This window comes from Rhodnius prolixus, unplaced genomic scaffold, assembly GCF_049639745.1.
Source record: "Rhodnius prolixus isolate KJV_2025 unplaced genomic scaffold, Rpr scaffold_1, whole genome shotgun sequence".
Lineage (NCBI taxonomy): Eukaryota > Metazoa > Arthropoda > Insecta > Hemiptera > Reduviidae > Rhodnius > Rhodnius prolixus.
Genome location: NW_027411581.1, coordinates 31,508,475 through 31,526,825, shown reverse-complemented (window position 1 = coordinate 31,526,825; position 18,351 = coordinate 31,508,475). Strand labels below are relative to the sequence as shown.

At 33.8% G+C, this 18,351-nt stretch overlaps 2 protein-coding genes across 2 annotated transcripts; one reads left to right on the top strand and one right to left on the bottom strand.

The window, feature by feature from the left end:
• The first annotated feature begins 50 nt into the window (after positions 1-50).
• Positions 51-8,245, top strand: Cdc37 (cell division cycle protein 37). The gene is made up of 7 exons (XM_074137288.1): positions 51-243; positions 1,861-1,994; positions 6,014-6,167; positions 6,240-6,515; positions 6,590-6,705; positions 6,839-7,028; positions 7,928-8,245. The coding sequence occupies exons 1-7, from the start codon at positions 211-213 to the stop codon at positions 8,129-8,131; spliced, it is 1,107 nt and encodes a 368-aa protein (XP_073993389.1). The 5' UTR covers positions 51-210; the 3' UTR covers positions 8,132-8,245.
• Positions 6,833-18,136, bottom strand: LOC141458802 (lysosomal aspartic protease-like). The gene is made up of 10 exons (XM_074137273.1): positions 17,963-18,136; positions 17,678-17,864; positions 16,466-16,604; positions 14,753-14,876; positions 14,553-14,671; positions 14,281-14,480; positions 13,286-13,411; positions 12,473-12,620; positions 12,014-12,106; positions 6,833-11,931 (listed from the first exon to the last, which is right to left on the bottom strand). Exons 2-10 carry the CDS (start codon positions 17,743-17,745, stop codon positions 11,752-11,754), a joined length of 1,197 nt encoding a protein of 398 aa, XP_073993374.1. The 5' UTR covers positions 17,746-17,864; positions 17,963-18,136; the 3' UTR covers positions 6,833-11,751.
• Positions 18,137-18,351: the final 215 nt, after the last annotated feature.

Here is an 18,351-nt window from a genome sequence, read left to right as displayed (position 1 = left end):
CAGCCTACTTTCGATTTTGGAGATGTGAAAACTGGCTTAATATTAGTAGCCTTAGATTAGCCTATACTACATCAGTTTCAGAAATCTTTACTGTGATTGAGGCCCATATGATTAATATCTATTATTTTTGAAAGTTCTATTAGTTTGAAGAAAGGTCATTACAGCTTATGTACATTTACAACCTTTTAGAAGCAAATCACTTCTTAAATCATGGTTGATTACAGCAAATGGAAAAATATTGAGGTAGTACATATATATTATTCATTGTATATCATGTAAATATATATTATGATAATAGTTTTCAGTCTGCCTTTACAGCTCAAATTAAAAACAATAGGTTTTTCACTCTAATGGAATAAAAGTTCGATTATAAATAGGTTGCTTCTGGTGATAGAATGTTCTCGAATTTCTGTCGGTTGTGTGCATTGTTTGTGTAACTGTTGTAATATACAATTTTAAGATCGTGTTCACACAGTTTCGTAGGCTATAAAGAAACAACAACAAAAAAAAAAACGTAAACGCATGTTTTTTTTTTAAAGTGTAATTCTTTTGATGTAAACAGTAATTATAATAATTTTTAAAGTTTTACAAATGCTGTCAATTATCTAGATAATTAACTCATATCTTTTAAATTCTAAAATGTATAATTGTGTATTAAAACAAAATAAAAAATAACAGTTTATTTGGAAAACGCTATCAAGTTTTCTTCACTCGAAATGTAATCTATGAAGAACAAAAGTATACTAAACATAATGTATCAGTGTCTAATCTAAAATTGTGATAAAACTAATGTTTATTGCTCTTTACAATCTTTTGCTGAAACAAAACACTTTGTTTAGTTTATTGCTTGTGTAAAAATTACAATTTCATGGTAATAAACCTAGATTTGCTTAATACAATCGCCGGCGGTTAATAGAATTGGCACCAAGTCCCGCCCCTGAAACATTATGTGTGATTGCTTCATTACCTAAGTTCATTTTAATAATAATTTGCCTTGAGTGAAGTACATTCTCAGTCCCTCAATGAGAAAGATGTCTTGCTGAACTTGACGTATTTTCAGTATTTATTAGAATAATGGTGGGGGGGGGGACTAGACGAATGCATGTCAATTATGGACTTTATATGAAATGCAGTGAGTTGGGTGACAGAATTTTGTGACCTCCTTGACATCCTAAGGCTGGAAACATAGTGGAGCGGCGAGCAAAGCGGCGATGATAGCGAAGAGCGAAGCGGCGAAATCAAACACAAGTAAACATATGGGACCGCGCATAGTGGCGAGCAAAGCGAAGATAGAGCAACTCTATCTATTTCTAGTTTTTGTTTTTGCCGCTTTCCTCTTCGCTATCATCGCCGCTTTGCCCGCCGCTCCACTATGTTTCCAGCCTAATGCAGTCGTCGGTAACCTATGACCCGAGGGTCACCTAGTGACCCAGTGAATAATTCTTAATTAATACGATCTGTAGGTATTTTTGCCAGCGAGTTAAGGGTGCTTGTATTGAAATGTGTAGCAAAATGTGATAAATTCTATTATTATTCAGCGAATACACGTTTAAAACATTTACTTTTCTGCTAACATTTTATAATTTCTTTCAAGTTAGTTATAAACAAGGTTTTGTTGATAATAAATATGTAATTATCTATTTAAGATATATTGGATTATCCCATTAATTTTTTTTTTCTTTTCTGTACTCTGATAACGGATAGGAAGTGTCGCTCCCAGGAATAGAAGACGTAAGGTTAACCAACTGGATCCAACATTGGGATCACCGCGTCCGAGACTGACCACTTTTACATATGAATTTAAAAGATTTTTCTGTTTTCACTTTTCTCTGTTTATGTTGTTAATATGTTTCTTTGTAGATATCTGACGATGAAGATGAAACACATCCGAATATTGACACTCCTTCGCTTTTCCGTTGGCGGCATCAAGCAAGAGTCGAACGAATGGAAGAGCAAAAGCGCGAAAAAGAAGAATTTGAGAAAGCAAAAAAACAGTAAGTGTTGTTTGAGTGATAATACTTTTCATCAAAATGAAAAAAAATAATAACTGCTATTAGTTGTATTGTAGTAGGGTTTAGTTCTATATTTTTTAATTCTAACCCATTCGGATTCCCCATCATCATTAGAACTGTGCGGTAGGACAATTGTATAAGGGCCGAGTGTCAAAAACTGTACGAAAAAGTGTAATGTTGAAAACAACCAATTTTGACAATTTTTTTCTCTTTTCCTAGAAAAGACACAATACCCAAATTTTCTTTTAAATAAAGGGCACATTAACTGTACGTTCTTCTGTAACGAATTCAAGACTGAAGTTACGTTTTAATCCCGTAATTCAACTTACGACTACAATAGATCGACTCCAATTTGTCCATTTTAATGTGCGTGTCTGTGATGATTATTCTGAATGAAGATACATTAGAAGAATACAATAATTTGGAATAGAGTTGAAATAAAGTGCCTGTTTATTACAGTTTATGAAGATGTAATATACATTCTATCATTATTATAATTCATGACCAGCATAAGGGGTTCTGTGACTTCTAATAAATTCTAAACAATATTAATGGAAATTTAATCCCGAAAAATTATTTAAATGTTTTTTTTTTTTTTTTTTTTTTTTTTTTTTTTTTTTTTTTTTTTTTTGGCGCATCAACAGCTGAGGTCATTAGCGCCCGGAGCTTTTTCCAGTGCACTGCCGGCCTCCGGACAGTGTTCTCTCGTTACAGACAACACTGTCCATCACCGGACAGTGAGCTGTAAGAAGCTCCTAGGAAGAGAAATTTAAATGTTATTAATTGTAAAATCTTGAAATAACAAGCTTTAGCTCGTAATTACTAATGTTTTTTTTTTTTTTTTTTCTTTGGCCGTTGGCAACTAGGGCAATCGGCTCCTGGCAGCCCAATAAAGTTTTGCCATTTTGGCATAAGAATCTAAGTCGTCTGGGAAGACTTCTGTCAATGCGGGACACTGAAGCAGGTGTTGGCCATCCGTCTCCCCTTGGTGACAGCGGGCTCACTACCCCAATCCTGTTGAGGTGCCGACAGTTATGCCCTGTTATTATGCGGAAGCATGCCACGGCTTCTCTTCTGGTAGCCGTGGACGTAATGGGAGCTTCTAGCAGCGTCTGTCATTGCTTTCCCTCAGCCTGATGCTGTCTTGTCCTCTTCACCACTTCTTGGTAGAAGGTTTTGATTATAATTTTGAAAAGCGGAGTATGTAAGCGGTGTCTCAGGTTGCTGCACGTCGGCTCCTCTGTGGGCAAGTTCATCAGCTTTCTTATTGCCCGCCAGGCCACAGTGGCTAAGGATCCATTGGAGGACGACGCGGGTTCCCTTTTCTATTAGATTACTGATGAATTTTCGGGCTATTCTTACCTCCGCACGCTCGGAGGATTCTCTCGGAGATAGCCAATATGGCAAGCCTGTGAATCGACAAAGAACACTGTCTGGGGTTTTTCATTCTAGTCTACAATTTTTGCCTAAGCCATAGAGATAGCTTTGACCTCCACATCAAAATTTGTGTCCAGCCTTCCCACCGGCGCAGAGAGCTTACAAAAAACGTCTGCCCCTGCATTGAACTCTTCCGATTGGGCAGATCCATTCGTATAAACATGGAGCCACTCTTGTACGTAGATGTTTCTAGATGCTTTCATTTCCCACATGGTTTTTTTTTTTTTTTTTTTTTTTTTTTTTTTTTTTTTTTTTTTTTTTTGGGCCTATGCCTGTGGGCCCATGGGGGGTCTGTTCCTTAATTATTGCTTGCACTAAATCAAACTTAGCCTCTGCCACATGCAGGCGGCACATAGCTATATTCAAAAGGCGGCCTTGCGCGCAGATCCAAGTCTCTTGGCTCCAAGTCCTCACTCACTCTATCAGCAAAAGGTTTTTGCGTTTTTAGTCGCTGCGCCAATGTTCCCTGCCTATTCCAATACTGGATGTTCAGTCTTTTTTCTCGTTCAAAGAGGCTAACTATTTCTCCCGTTATTTCTCTTCTGATTTGGAGGGGTTCTAGGCCTGCTTGGATCTCCATAGCTACAATCGTGTAGATTTTGTAGCTCCTGTTATCAGTCTTAAAGCCCTATTTTGCAATAGATCCAACGCTGTCAGTGCGTTATCTGACGCAGTCAGTAAAATCTCATTCCCGTATTCCATGACAGATCTGATATGAATGAAATGTTGAATTTGTGTACATTTTGCCGTTAAATCAACCCTTATGTTTAAATAAAGTTTTTGTTAAGGATTAAAGCTGGCTTCCTCAGGTTAGTTTAGAGACGTTGACTACATCTGCGTTTGTAACATTATTCTGATTCTTGCCTTTTCTATCACTAAGGTACAAAATAATTTCGTCCAAAATGAAGATAGCCCCACAAAACTCCATTTATTATAACAGGTATTCGGAGACATAAGTATATAAGTAAATACCCTGTTTGTGGAGGGTAAACTTCACAAAAGAACGCTTTCCTACGATTTATAGATTAAGTAAAACTAAATGGAAATATTAATGAACTATACCTCTTTACTTTCAAACAATTCTAAATTCAAGAGGGAACGTTTGAGGTGAAAATAAATTTGACCAAAAGTTGAAGAATAGGACGGGTTTATCAGGGCGCAGGATCCTCAGGGCTCAGTTCTCAGTTTCACTTTATTTATTATTAAAAAATCATCTAAAATAATGAACTTTGTGGGGTGAAAAGGCTGTTCATCAAAAAGTTTTCGTTTACCCGCGGAAAAAGTTTTTGATGTAGGAGAGTAACGATGGGCTGCCACACGACAGAAGACCGCCGGTACCTACCATTAAACCACATAAGTATAGTTGAATGGTAATATTATAACAATTATATTAACAGTACGCTACAGTCAGCAGTAGCGTGAATCCTAATGCAGGCAAAACAAAAAGATCGCTGGCCCGGGAGGCAACACCTCTGAATCTAATCTGGGCTCTCAAATTGGGTAAAAATGATTATTTTATAGAAAATACACAGTTACCGGCAAAAAATAAATTCGTCTGATGCTAAAGATCCCTATTTTCTTTTTGTGGAGGGAAATGAGGGAAACCTGGGAAGTAGTCATCTATTTGTTATGCTATCTATTTGTCGCGATGTCGGAAAGTATTCTTTTATACACATGGCTGAAATTTGGGGTTGCGTCCACTTGGAAGCCAACGATGTTCATGTTTTGTGAAAAATTTTCAGTAGAATGTATGGTTGGTCTATTCAATTGCTAATTATGGATTATTAGCAGGTACAAAAATTATGATATTTAATATTGACAGAGACAGTCGATACCCATACAATGTCATTTAACTGGGCTTGTAAACTTGAGAAGTTTCTCAGTATAGTAGGAGCCGGAGATATTTGGATAAATCAAAACTTAAGAGTTAATAGTAAAAAATAGGAAGAGCGCTGTTGAAAAACTAAAATAATCATTTAGTAAGAATGGCCATTCAAAACGTCGTAAATTCTAATTTTAACTTATACTGTAGAATTGTAAGCAGCCTTGGATTGTCTGAGAAATACTTAGAATTCAATGTACATAGTAATAAAATAAGGTTATTAGCTCAGCTGCGACTGGTCAGTAAGAAAATCGCTAAGATCAGTATCACTAATTCCTTTAGATTTAACTGCGAAGAATTTTGTAATCTATGAGATCTGAATCTGAAAAATGATATTCTACACTTTACACTGGAGTGTCCTGAATATTCAGTTTTTAGAAATGCTTATATTAGTAATTTTTATCTGTGAAAAATACCAATATTGGTCTTCTTACTTGTATGTATGTATGTATGTAACCTAGTTTAGAATTTGTAACTTTTATTTGAAATCTTATGAAAGGAAGGGTGGATAACTAATCTCCATTATGTCTACTTGTATGTACGAGTAATTATGAACAAATGCCAAACCAATTTCCATTTGTTCTTTGCCATTAACATAAATGTGATTTTGTGTTTATCATGATTTTTTTTAAGCAAATCATTTATTAAAATTAAACAGCTATTGAAAAAACTTAATTTTTAGAAATATGAAAAGCTTGCAAGATGTTAAAAAACAAGTTAGCGAGGCGAAGGAGAAAGGTATCGACGTCTCAGAACTAAATCGTAAATTAGAGAAACTTCTTGAAGAAGAAAAGGAAATGAAAAAAAAAGAAGAAGAAATTAGAACTAAAGAGAGGGTAAACAACTTTTTATTTTTCAAATTGAATTTGCACTTACAAGATATTTTAATTGAATTTAGTTGTTTTTAGGTAACTCCGTGGAATGTAGATACAATTAGTAATCCAGGTTTTACTAAAACTGTTATTAATAAGCCTGCAGCTCGTCAAAGTGAAAAACTTTCAGATGAAGAACGAGAAAAAAGAATGAAAGTGTTTATAAAAGAGAACGAAAAACTTCTTAAAGAGTATGGTATGTTAAGAAAATACGATGATAGCAAAAGATTTTTGCAAGAACATCCTCAACTTGTTTGTGAAGATACTGCTAATTATCTTGTAATGTGGTGCATTAATTTGGAACTAGAAGACGTAAGAACAGTTTTATGTAAAAACACTTGATTAAAAATGTATATTTATCTCATTAATGTTAATTACCGTTTTAGAAACAAATGCTTTCACAACATGTGGCTCACCAATGCATTTGCATGCAATACATATTAGAACTGTCTAAACAGTTGGAGGTAGACCCAAGATCTTGTGTTAGTTCATTTTTCATAAAGTAAGTTAGTTATTTAGAATTATATGAGTATTTTTCAACTAAGGAGAAATTTCTTTATAAATTATTTATGCTACAAAAAAAAGTAGCAAAATTGCTAAATGAATAATTAAAAAAAAAATCATGAATATTTTAGAATTCAAGAAGCTAATCCTGAATATAAAGCAAATTTTGATGATGAATTAAAAGCTTTCCAAGAAAGAGTAAGTAAAAGAGCAAAAGAAAAACTTGAAGCTGCTCTTAAAGAACAAGAAGAAGAGGAAAGACAATCCAGACTGGGTCCTGGTGGACTTGATCCGGTGGAAGTCTTTGAATCATTGCCCCAGGTAGGAAAGTTAATTTTACATAACACGAATTGTGATTCGATAATATGTTTGTTCTTGCAAATTAGGAATATAAGTTACGTCTAAAGCCATGTTTGTTGCAAAAGTTCGTCTTATGTCATAGTAATGTATTAAAGACCCTTATCATACGGAACCTAGCCTGTACACCTACCAAAATGTGTAATACCATCGGACTAATCCGAGGGGGCAAAACCGGCCGTTCACAGTGTATACAAGATGAAAACGTGTTGGAATACTTTTACTTTCAACAAGTGGATCTATGGCTTAAAGTACTATCTCATTTTAATGTATGGCCCTGTGTTTACCATATTATAAAGCTGCGTTAAATGGTCTATTAATGTTCTTAGTTTGAAGATAATTAAACATTCTGAATTACCACTATTTTTAGATTTTTATAAAATATTTCTTACAATCCGTTCTGAACTTCATAAATATTAAATTCAATTGGTCTGTAACAGTTATTTGAAAAGTTTTTTTAAGGAAAATTTGTTTTGTAACATTCTATGGAGAGGACGTGAGGTAGTCTCTCTAAAATGTTGGAGTTTTTCGACAAATTTGTGAGTTTCCATCGCAGCACCTAAACCAAATATCAAATCTCAACATGTCCATTTCTCGTATTTAAGAAGGGTTGGGCTATTTAGCCTCAGGAGAAAAGATACACACCCAGATTAGATTTTCCTATGATTACGACAATTAGTCTAATTACTTTTCTTTTATCCATGATGCCTGTCTCTGACGTTGTCAAGAACAAATGCATATTTTAGCAGACGTAATTACTTTTATAAGACGCTAATTTTTGCTATATTTTCAAAAATGTTTTTGATAGGGATAAATAAATTAAAAAGTTTTCAGTGGTTGTAATTTATATATTTTTAATTTAGTGTTTGAAGGAGTGTTTTGAAAAGCAAGACATAAAAATGTTACAAGAAACCATTGCCAATATGCCTCAAGATGAAGCTGCTTACCATATGGCGCGATGTGTGGATTCTGGCTTATGGCTTCCAGAAGGTGGGAAGAAAGCAGAGAATAGTGAAAATAATGAAGATAAAGATCCTGCAACAACTGCCTCTGAAAAAATTGAATGAACTACCTTTAGCAATTGATTTTCTTGTACATTCAAATTCATGTAAATTTTAATACAAAACGTTTTGTTTATAAACTACAAATTACTCTAGCTTAATAAAAGATGTAAGCATAAAGGAGTGTACATGAAACTAATTTACGCCTAACTAGAAGATTTTGCCAATATAATAAGATCCATTTCATAAAAAATCTCCAATAAAAAAAAAAATATTTACTTATACATATAATATATTCTTCACTTTTGTCTTTATAAGTTGTTTTTTTAATTCATCGAATGCGTTAAAATTTGAGGAAGACTGGTGACCGTTTCGATCTGGCCGATTTTCCGATTTAGAAGTTTGTTGATTGAAGACTTCAGAAATTGCATTTAACTTATATCGTATATATATATATATATATATACACACTCGTATATATATATATATATGAGTATATATATATATATATATATACAGAATTAAAAAATTTAAAATTAGAAATTTTGTGTAAAAACTCACATAAACTTTCTCTTACATAACTTTGCAATAAAATTTTATTTATAGTTTATATTATAAAGATTCTTCTTCGCACCAATTTTAAAAATATTACTTCTTACTAGTGATTTCAGTAAATCAGTGTTCTATGGAAAAAAAAAAGTCTCCATTAAAATTGGGAGGCCAGGAATCGTCGCAGAAATTGAGTTCTTTCAAAAAATATATTTTTGTTGTTCTTTAAAATGTCGCTGCATTTTTTTTTAAATAACAAAGGGGGCTAATCTGCTTTCTCCATTGCGTGAAGGAATCGTGCTCATTCTCACCTTAGCAGAATAATATATATTTACCAGAGCTGCTTCCAAATGCGTCGCCAGTTCCAAGCTAAAGGTCAGATAAAAATTTACATAGCATACAAGGAAGTATTTGCATTGATAAAAAAATAAATTAAAAATTTAAGATTACTGATGAAGAAAGTCTTCTTAGGCTCATGGAAAATTTGAAGCACTGTTTGAACAAAGTAATGAAAAAAATTGCCAGTATGTTTCACCTTTTGTGCTTTTTCGCAGACTACTGAAAGAGTGAACTACTTTACTGGTGGTCACAACTAGGTGAACAACAGCGTCTTTAACAGAGACATTTTTGTCTCCGGAGAGGAAGGTTCAATCAGCCTTCTTCTAGTCTTGAGTGACTACAATGTCTTTTAGTACTAACCTGCCATATTATTTCTTTTCTTTATTTTGTAGCAAAGTTCCAACTCTTCTTCTAGCCTTTCCAAAAAGTAATACGGAGTATTTAGCTGTTTTCCTCACACTCTTTCACGTCATGTACGAAGGACGTACTTACTTACTTACTTACTTAAATGGCGCAACAACCCACTAATGAGTCTGGGCCTCCTCAATAAGCCTCCGCCAGGCATCCCTATTTTGTGCGGCAGCCATCCAGTTTGTGACGCCAAGTAATGAACTTGCGTTCGCGGCGACACCATCAATCCACCTTGCCTTCGGCCGGCCAATCTTTCTTAGACTGTGGATTTCGTCTTTCAGCACTCTTCTGGCTACCTCGCCTTCTTCGAATGACGTGTCCTGCCCATCTTAACTTTCCTAATTTTATAAACCTTACCACATCCATTTCCTCATACAGACTGTAAAGCTCCTGGTTCTTCCTTCTTCTCCATCTCTGCCTGTTCCTAACCGGGCCATATATTTTGCGGAGTATTTTTCTTTTAAACGCCAGGAGCTTCTTTTCATCTGCCTTTCTAGTGGTCCAGGTTTCTGAGCCGTAGGTGAGAACTGGCCGTATCAGTGTTTCATAAAGTCCCACCTTCGTCTTTCTTGAGATCAGGTTAGACCGGAGATGTTTGCTAAGCCCAAAATAGCATCTATTGGCAGCAGCAATTCTCCTTCCTAACTCTCGGGAAATGTCATTCTGGGCGTTTACTTCTGAGCCCAGATAGATAAATTGGTCTACCCACTCGAAAGTATACGGACCAATGGTAATGTTTGTGGCGTGGGAGCCTTCGCATCCAGACTTCATGTATTTTGTTTTGGTCCGGTTTATTTCTAGACCAAATCCTCTTGCGGTGGCTTCTAGATCCGTAATGCTTTTTCCATTTCCCTCATAGATTTTGACACTATATCGATATCGTCTGCATAGGCGAGTAGCTGCGTCATTCGATTGAATACAGTGCTGTTCGTTTGTATATTGGATTTTCTCACCACCATTTCTAGGGCGAAATTAAAGAGGAGGCATGCTAGGGCATCCCCCTGACGTACTCCAATATCCATCTCAAATTCTTCGGAGTGTTGATCTTGTATTCGCACCTATCCACATGGCTTATTCATCGTCATCCTGACGAGTCTAATCAATTTCGCAAAAATTCCCATGTCCTCCAATGCCTGGTATAACCTACTTCTATCCGCACTATCGTAGGCTGCCTTAAAGTCAACGAATAAGTGGTGCGTGGTTATCCGATATTCGTTAGCCTTTTCCAGGATCATCCTGATTGTAAACAGTTGATCCGTAGTAGATCTTCCCTTCCTAAACCCAGACTGGTAATTACCTATGATTCTATCGGCATATTGGTTGAGTCTTTGGAAGAGTATGTTTAAGAGGATTTTGTATGCGCAGGTTAGAAGTGAGATGCCCCTGTAATTAGCGCATTCAAGCTGGTCTCCTTTTTTGTGGAGGGGGCATATGATAGCTTTGTCCCACTCTACTGGCATTTTTTCTTCTAACCAGACTTGAACTACTAGGTTATGAAGATTTTTTCGAAACTCGGCTCCACTATTTTTAAACAGCTCTGCTTGAAGTCCGTCAAGTCCGGGAGCTTTGTTATTTTTTAATTTTGTAATAGCATTTTCCAGTTCATCTTCATCGGGTGGCTCGCTATCGTCTTCTTGGGGAATGCTGTCTTCAACTCTGTGATTTCCTATTCGGTTGTTAATATCGACGAAGGACGTAGTTCGGCAAAAATAATTGCAAAATTGCACCATAAAGATTAATGAGGATTAAAACGTTCAAGTTTCTTACCATGCAATAGATCAAACACTGTCTAATTGGAAGAAGATACCAGCATGTCCTTCAACATGAGTACCGTCCGCTTCCCTTTTACAAGCGAAGCTAGAATTACCGATTGTTTTCAAAATAATTATCAGACATTGAACAAGAATGCAGTCGCGGTTCCACATTGCTGATACCATTCGTGAAAAATTAACAACAGGGATTTTAAATTTATAACAGTAAAATAAAAGATTTTATATAAAATTTATCTTTTTAAAAGAGGAAAAAGTTTAGGACCTGCTAAAATAATGAATGAATTAAAACATAGAAATTCGGCAAAATTATATGAAATACTTCTATTTCACCGGATAGATAAAGCGAATATCAACTTAAATATGGTCAATTACAATTGAATACACAAACTACAAATTACAATTGAATGTTGCAGCTACATTTAGTATAATACAAATTATTCATTTTCAGTCTCAAACCTTTTTATTGATTTAAGCTTTTCGAACAACTTCATCCGCTTGAGGATGAATAAAAGGGTTTGTGTAGCATATTTCAAAGAAAATATGTAGAACTCAGCCTATTGTACAAAAACAATAATGAAAGAGACAGAGAAAAAAAAATCCATTTCAAATATTTATCTATCTGAAATTTTTTTTCCAGGATTTGCTGGCAAGTTTCGCAAATCCTACTTTTTTATTTGGAACATCAAATACTGTGTAATACTTTCCAAGGAAAACATCTCCTAAAATCCATTGAATCTGAGGTAAATCAATGCCCAAAAAGCCAGACACACAAGCAGTTGTAAGCCAAGTGTCAAACTGTAAAATGATAATTTTATTGCTAAGTGGACATTCATTTATTATTTTATTATAGCCGCAACTTTACAAAATCCACACTTACCTTAATGACATAATCCTTTCCTTCCAAAGTATATTTTTGTTCTCCTATTTCGAAAGTGACGGGTGGCAAATTATCAATTTTGTTACAATCAATCTAATCATGAAAATTAATATAAATTATTAGTTTTTGGCCCACTAAAAGTAATTAATAAAAAACTGTTGCTTAAAAGTGGTAATTAAACTGTTATTTGGCCTTTTCACTATTAGGCATATGAGACAAGAAGCATCACTTTTTATTTGAACAAAGTGTGGAACTCGTGTAAGTTTTTGAAATAATATTTTAGTAAGCTAATAATAAGTCCAATGAACTTATTAGAGAGAACTATTAGTCATAAATATTATTTAAATCTGATTGCATCAAAAAGTGAGAAGGCATAAGTCAGCCAGCTTCAGAAATTGACTCTAAAAAAAAAATAAACAAATAAATAATACGTGACTTTCTTTTTTAAGTTATACTTACAATGCCGATTCCACCCAATACTTGAGCCCCGATTTGTCTATTAATATCTTCAACACCTGCGGTAGGTCCAATTATCAAAGAGGTTCCTGTATCAGCTACTGCTTGGCATCCTCCTTCACACAAGTTTCTTCCTTTTGATGTTGAGATGCTAGCATTTACGCATCATAATAATATTCAACATTAAAACAAATAAATGTCATTTCTTTAAGAGTACAGTACTCTTAGAGAAAAGATTGGCCGACATGGTTAATTAAGACTTATGCTAGGACTTAGACTTAAAATATTCTCGTTTTGGAAAAGTTCAACAATACTTACAGTTTTTAGTCGAGACGATCTCAGCGGAAGCTCAGTTATTAAAAAGAGAAAAGGCCAACCATTATAAGACCTATTACGGGCCGCATTGACAAGTGCAAAGGGGCTTTGATAAAAATGGTAGTTATCAGTGGCTAATAAAAAAAGAGCTATATCCTGGACGGTGGGACTGACTCGAAATTAAAGCAAGGACAGCACACAGTGTACGATAAAGGCTGCAGAGTTTGTATAAATAACCCGGGAACCATTCACCAAGCAAGTGAGGAAGTTCAGCACATTACCTTGGAAAAATGACTTGAAAAAACATGCAGAAGAACTACTATCGATAGCTTCTGAAAAATGTAGCAAGGTGGTAGAAAAATACTCAAAATAAAGAGTACTATTTTAAGTACTTATTCAGAAGTGGAAGATCGACCAAGTCGATGGAAATAAATCTTCCATAAAGCACACATTAAGAAGTTCTCGGTTGATTAACAGTTTAAACTACTGGTCAATTTTTACCTTACTAAATCGAATTGCCAGTATCCCTCTTGAGAAACAGGTACGTAGTTCAGGGTATCATTTTCGATTAAATCTTCATCAATTCCTCCAAATATTATTTCACCGCCTGTTGGAGCATTAGTGTCCCTAAAATAAAAACATAAACAATTAATGAATGCAGTTTACGCACATTGTGATGGACTCCCTGCGGCCTACCAGCTAAAGGACCTTCGCTGTTGTGATTTCAACAGCTTCATCAAGCTAGACCTCAGTCCTGCCCCTACTTAGGGAGACCCTGCTCATTCTATATTCTATGTCCTTTTTTTTTTGGAGGCGAGTACTTCTCTTGCAAAACGAGTCACAAGCGACCAATTAGTCCTGCAAGAGAGCATCGCTTCCACTAGCATCTCAGGAGTCAACTGTTCTGAGCATCTGTTCCAGTATATATAATAATAATAATTAATAATAATATAATAATAATAAATAATAGGGGAAGGGATTAGCAATGCGGTTAGCGTTATTTATTTAGATATTTACAACAAATATGCATATAATAAATGTGGTAAGTGGAAAAATGAGGACCAGAGAGCGAAGCAGCTGCCCACTGACAAACTTCCGAGATATTTCCAAGTAATGAGAACTGAGAAATTCGCAGGCGAAAGATAGTGAATGAGATGAAGGTATTGATAAGTAGAGTTGAGGGAAATGAGAGCAATTAGTAGAATAATAGCGCTTAGAGTTTAACTGTATGAGAAGAGAGAGGGATATTAATATATATTCCCTTTGTTTTTGTTCTTTAATAAATATGTGATTTATACGGATTAACTTTTTCTTTTAATTAACTTTATTAGTTCTTCCATAACTTCTACTGTTTGAAGTTGGTTTCGTGGTTTAAAGGAACTGGAAAAGTTAAAGTAAAAAGATTGAGATTATTCTTATATTCTTAAACCAACATGTGGCGAGAATCTAAACACTTCCTTCCAGGGTTTCACCTGTTTTTTAAAGAAAACGCTTACCTATTTAAGTGAACTGAAAAAATGCCAGTTTCTATTGCTCTTTGGTTCATCATTTTGTAAAAAGGTGGTTCAACATTCAAAGTTGCTTTGTTGGGAAATGCCAATCCAAAGATGCCATCAAATTTCGCAAATACAAATGTAAGGCCAGGTTCCTTTACAGCTTCCGCAAATGTTTGATCTTCGACTGTGATACCACCAACCTATTAGAGAATTTAAACCGTTCTGTTATATATTCTAGTTCTGCATGAATATGCACGTTTTTTAAACTTTACCTTAAGGGTGTCTCTAGAAAGGAACCCTTTCATACTACCAGATACATATCTTAATTCTATTGCAGTTCCATTGGCTTCATACGTAGAAGATTTAGAGCTATCGTAAGTCTTGTGAGTCCCTTAAAGTTCAGAAAATTATTTAAATACAATCTTAAAATAAATTTATTTTCAACAAACATTTATAATTTATAAATTCCTACAGCAAGCAATGTTGAAGAAACTACACTTGTGAGAAGGAATCCACAAATTTGAAGATCCTGTATCAAATATTACATTAAATTCTTGTGGAGGTGTGCCAAGCGATATTTTTCCATAGTACTGGGCCTGTAAAAAAGGATAACTTATTCAATTAAGCAATTTTAAAGTAGTAGTTCAAGAAATAATTTTAAAAAATATAATAATCTGATGGAGAACCACTTGTGAATCGCAATAAAAACTATTGAGAATTATTTATTATTAATATTATTATAAAGAACTATTTACTAGCTTATACTGGTTCCCCAATTAAATCTACCGGAAAAACGAAAGTAAGAGTACATTTTTTGGAAAAAATTTGAAAATTAGATGTATTGGTCGTTAGGAATATGATATCTTTTTGTTTGGCCTTGATTGGAAACAAGCCTTCGGTTTCCCAAAGCCACCGGAGCCAGAATATGTCAAATAATGGCACAAAAACATTGGAATGAAGGTAAGCAATGCATAAATTTTGTTCAAGAAAATTATGAATAAATCTAAAAAAGTTTTAGCCGTACAGTTATGAACAGTAAAATAACACCACTTAAGAAGTTGCTGTAGTATTCAGAGCAAGAACAGTGAGTTTGGGAAATGGACTTGTTCGGAGGCCAGTATACATCAGCAAAGTTGTAATTGTACGGATGGATAACAACTTTAGTTTTGCGTGGTTCTTCAATCCGTACAATGGTATTTAACAATTAAATAACACTAATATATTTTTATTGTTGTCTGAATCTAGATCAACAAAAAATCTCCGATATTGAAACTTCATATTTTACAAATAATATCTACAGCTCTTAAAACTCGTTAGTTTCTGTTAAGGGACTTGGCAAATTGTTGCATAACATTCAAGCTATGTCACTTAAGTCAGACCAACTCTTACATTTACACCCAGAATTGGTCTCCTCATTATGCTTTTTTAATTGAAGACCTTGAAAAAGTTCACCGTTAATTCCTCAGATTTTGTTAATTGAGTCGTTTCTGATAGTTTCTCTGTTTCTATTGATTATTCCATGGTTTGTTTTTTCTGGATTTGGATACTTTAGAACCAGAAGAAGAAGAAAAAAAGAACTTTAACAATTAAATAATTTTCATACAAATGAAATACGTTGTTTCGAAAATGCCTCTTATGAGTTTTTAGCTCAAAAGCTTTAATTTAAATAATTTTTTAGGGAATATTATTTTTGGACATTCTAGAGGTATAAGTTAGTTGACATCAATGCGGTATCCAGTATATTATGTATTATACGTAGTACAATATTATACTTCTATTATAGTATAATATTCTAGTAAGTTGGCAAACCAAATTTCTTAATAACTGGCTCTAGCAGTATATCGCAATGTTTCGAAAAAGTGTAATCCAAAAAGATTTCCATGAAAGCACGGGCTCTGAAGGGAAAAACGTCGTTAGACTTTTCTCTGATATGTCACTTGCACTATGTGCAAAAGCGATCATGTGCTATTACTGATAAGAAATAAACGAAATTTTTATTTTTTATCACTTCATTTAGTAGTGAAGCTTAAGAGAATAGACATTCGTTGTCCCAAGTTAATGTGGTGCTGATTACCTTCTTAAGATGAAGTGCAGGAAGTGCAGAAACCAATTACTGGGCTTAGTCTCCACTTCATAGCAGATAAAAGAGTGAGTGTAAATTAATAAGTATGCAAAAAATACTTACATTCAAGTAATTACTGAGCGACTCAACACCTCCACTTTTTTTTAGAAGGAGTAATTCATGCTCTAGTTTATAAGAATTAACCTCTCTACCAAAATCTTTTAAATCTCGTAGATCTTTGTTAATTTTATGCAGAGGAACCCTAAAAAAAATGATTTTCTTAGCTTATTTTTGGTTCACTAGAAATACACGAAACACTTTGGGTAGCCACTAGTAGAGACTAACTCCTCGCTCGTATTTTTTGCTAATTCAGATAATTTGAATTATCCAAAAGTGAGTAGTAATCTGTAAATGTTAAATATCACTTTTGAATATATATATATGAATATTATATATGTATATAATTCAGTCTGATTCTTTTAACTAGCGAATCAAAAAAATCTTAAGTTTTTTAAAAATACTTAAGGAAAATAAAAAGAAAATATTATTATTTTTTTATTTTTTAAGATGATTTTCCAGTTTATAGTTTTTTTAATAGATTTGAACACTTGGAATTTATGATTACTTTGTTCACTTTATGGAAATTGACATGGGCGATGACTATAACAATCACCTCATAAGTAGCTGAATGGTTTGCTGTAAGATCAGGTCACACACTTAATGAACCTGATGGTTAATGGGTTTCTACAGTAACTTGGTACGGCCACCGTTTCGGCTATTTCACTTTCTCTTATTGCAAATAAAAGAAAATGATATAGATATACAGAGACTTTTCAAAAGTGCTACTTTCTGGTTAGATCAGTTAGATTATTTTTAAAATAGATTAGCTAACAAGTAGCTTAGTACTGATTAGATTTTCAGGATTCTAAAGAGTAAAGGAATCTAAAGAGAAAGGTTTTCGTCTAATTTTAAATATCTTCATATTTCAAGAATGTGATTAATACTCGTTTAAATTCAGAATTTTACTATGTTTTCCATAAAGGCACCCACATCTACCGGAACTTGTAGGACTGACTCAGTATAGCACATATACACTCAATACACACAGTCACACGGTAAATGCTATATTTCTCTAATTTATTTTATTTTTCGCAGTTAACCCTCCATAGACAGACGAATAATAGCTACTTTGCATTAGTACAAAAAGCCAGTAAGAAGAAAAAATAAAGTTTTCCATATTATTTTAAATAAAATGTTAACATGTGCAGATATTATTTTAATGTAGAGATAAACTTTAATATTTAATTAATAAAAAATAATAATAATAAGACGTACCTCACCAGGCCGTAAGCTGCTAAAATTAGAAAAGCTGAAATAATTAAAACACTTCCTATTGGCACCATAATGTATGTGTGGTAATTACTAAGATGTTAACTAATCTATAATATATTACAGTGAACCACTCTTTAAACTTTCTTAGTAGTAACTGATAAGATAACTTAAGTACAAGATGTAAGAAACTCTAGTGGAATCAAATCAATTGTATGAAATGTATTAAAAAAAAAATTATAATTGTGTAATAATGAATGTTATTAACAATTCCCACGATATGTTCCTTACCAGACATCTAATCTGAACAACTGCCAAGTCTAGATGAAAAAAAACCTTTGAGTCAATCTAGTTCAATGAACTGTACAAATTCTTGAGAATTGAAAATAAGAATTTGTGAGTAGGTGTGTCGATAAAGAATTTAGAACAAAAAAATAATAAATAATAACAAACATAATGGAAAAGTAGAATAAAGTCTTCTTGGATTTAAACAGAATCTGTGTTATTTGTTTTTCTATTACCAAGTAAATAAGTTTCTGAAGGAATTTTATTATACCTATGTATAGTTCATTTACCTCGCTATTTTTTATTCTCCTCAAACAATTGTCAATCTGGGCAATTTATTTTTAAGCTCCTTAACTGGTTTATTTCCGACGATATGTTACGTCTTTTGAAAGTTC

Excerpts from the sequence above, each read along its gene's own strand:
- Cdc37 (XM_074137288.1), top strand. The coding sequence starts at position 211 with ATGGTTGATTACAGCAAATGGAAAAATATTGAG. Across the intron at positions 1,995-6,013 it reads TTTGAGAAAGCAAAAAAACA|AAATATGAAAAGCTTGCAAG; the intron begins GTAAGTGTTGTT and ends CTTAATTTTTAG. Across the intron at positions 6,516-6,589 it reads TTAATTTGGAACTAGAAGAC|AAACAAATGCTTTCACAACA; the intron begins GTAAGAACAGTT and ends TTACCGTTTTAG.
- LOC141458802 (XM_074137273.1), bottom strand. The coding sequence starts at position 17,745 with ATGGTGCCAATAGGAAGTGTTTTAATTATTTCAGCTTTTCTAATTTTA. Across the intron at positions 16,605-17,677 it reads GCAGCTTACGGCCTGGTGAG|GGTTCCTCTGCATAAAATTA; the intron begins GTACGTCTTATT and ends CATTTTTTTTAG. Across the intron at positions 14,481-14,552 it reads TTTCTAGAGACACCCTTAAG|GTTGGTGGTATCACAGTCGA; the intron begins GTAAAGTTTAAA and ends ATTCTCTAATAG.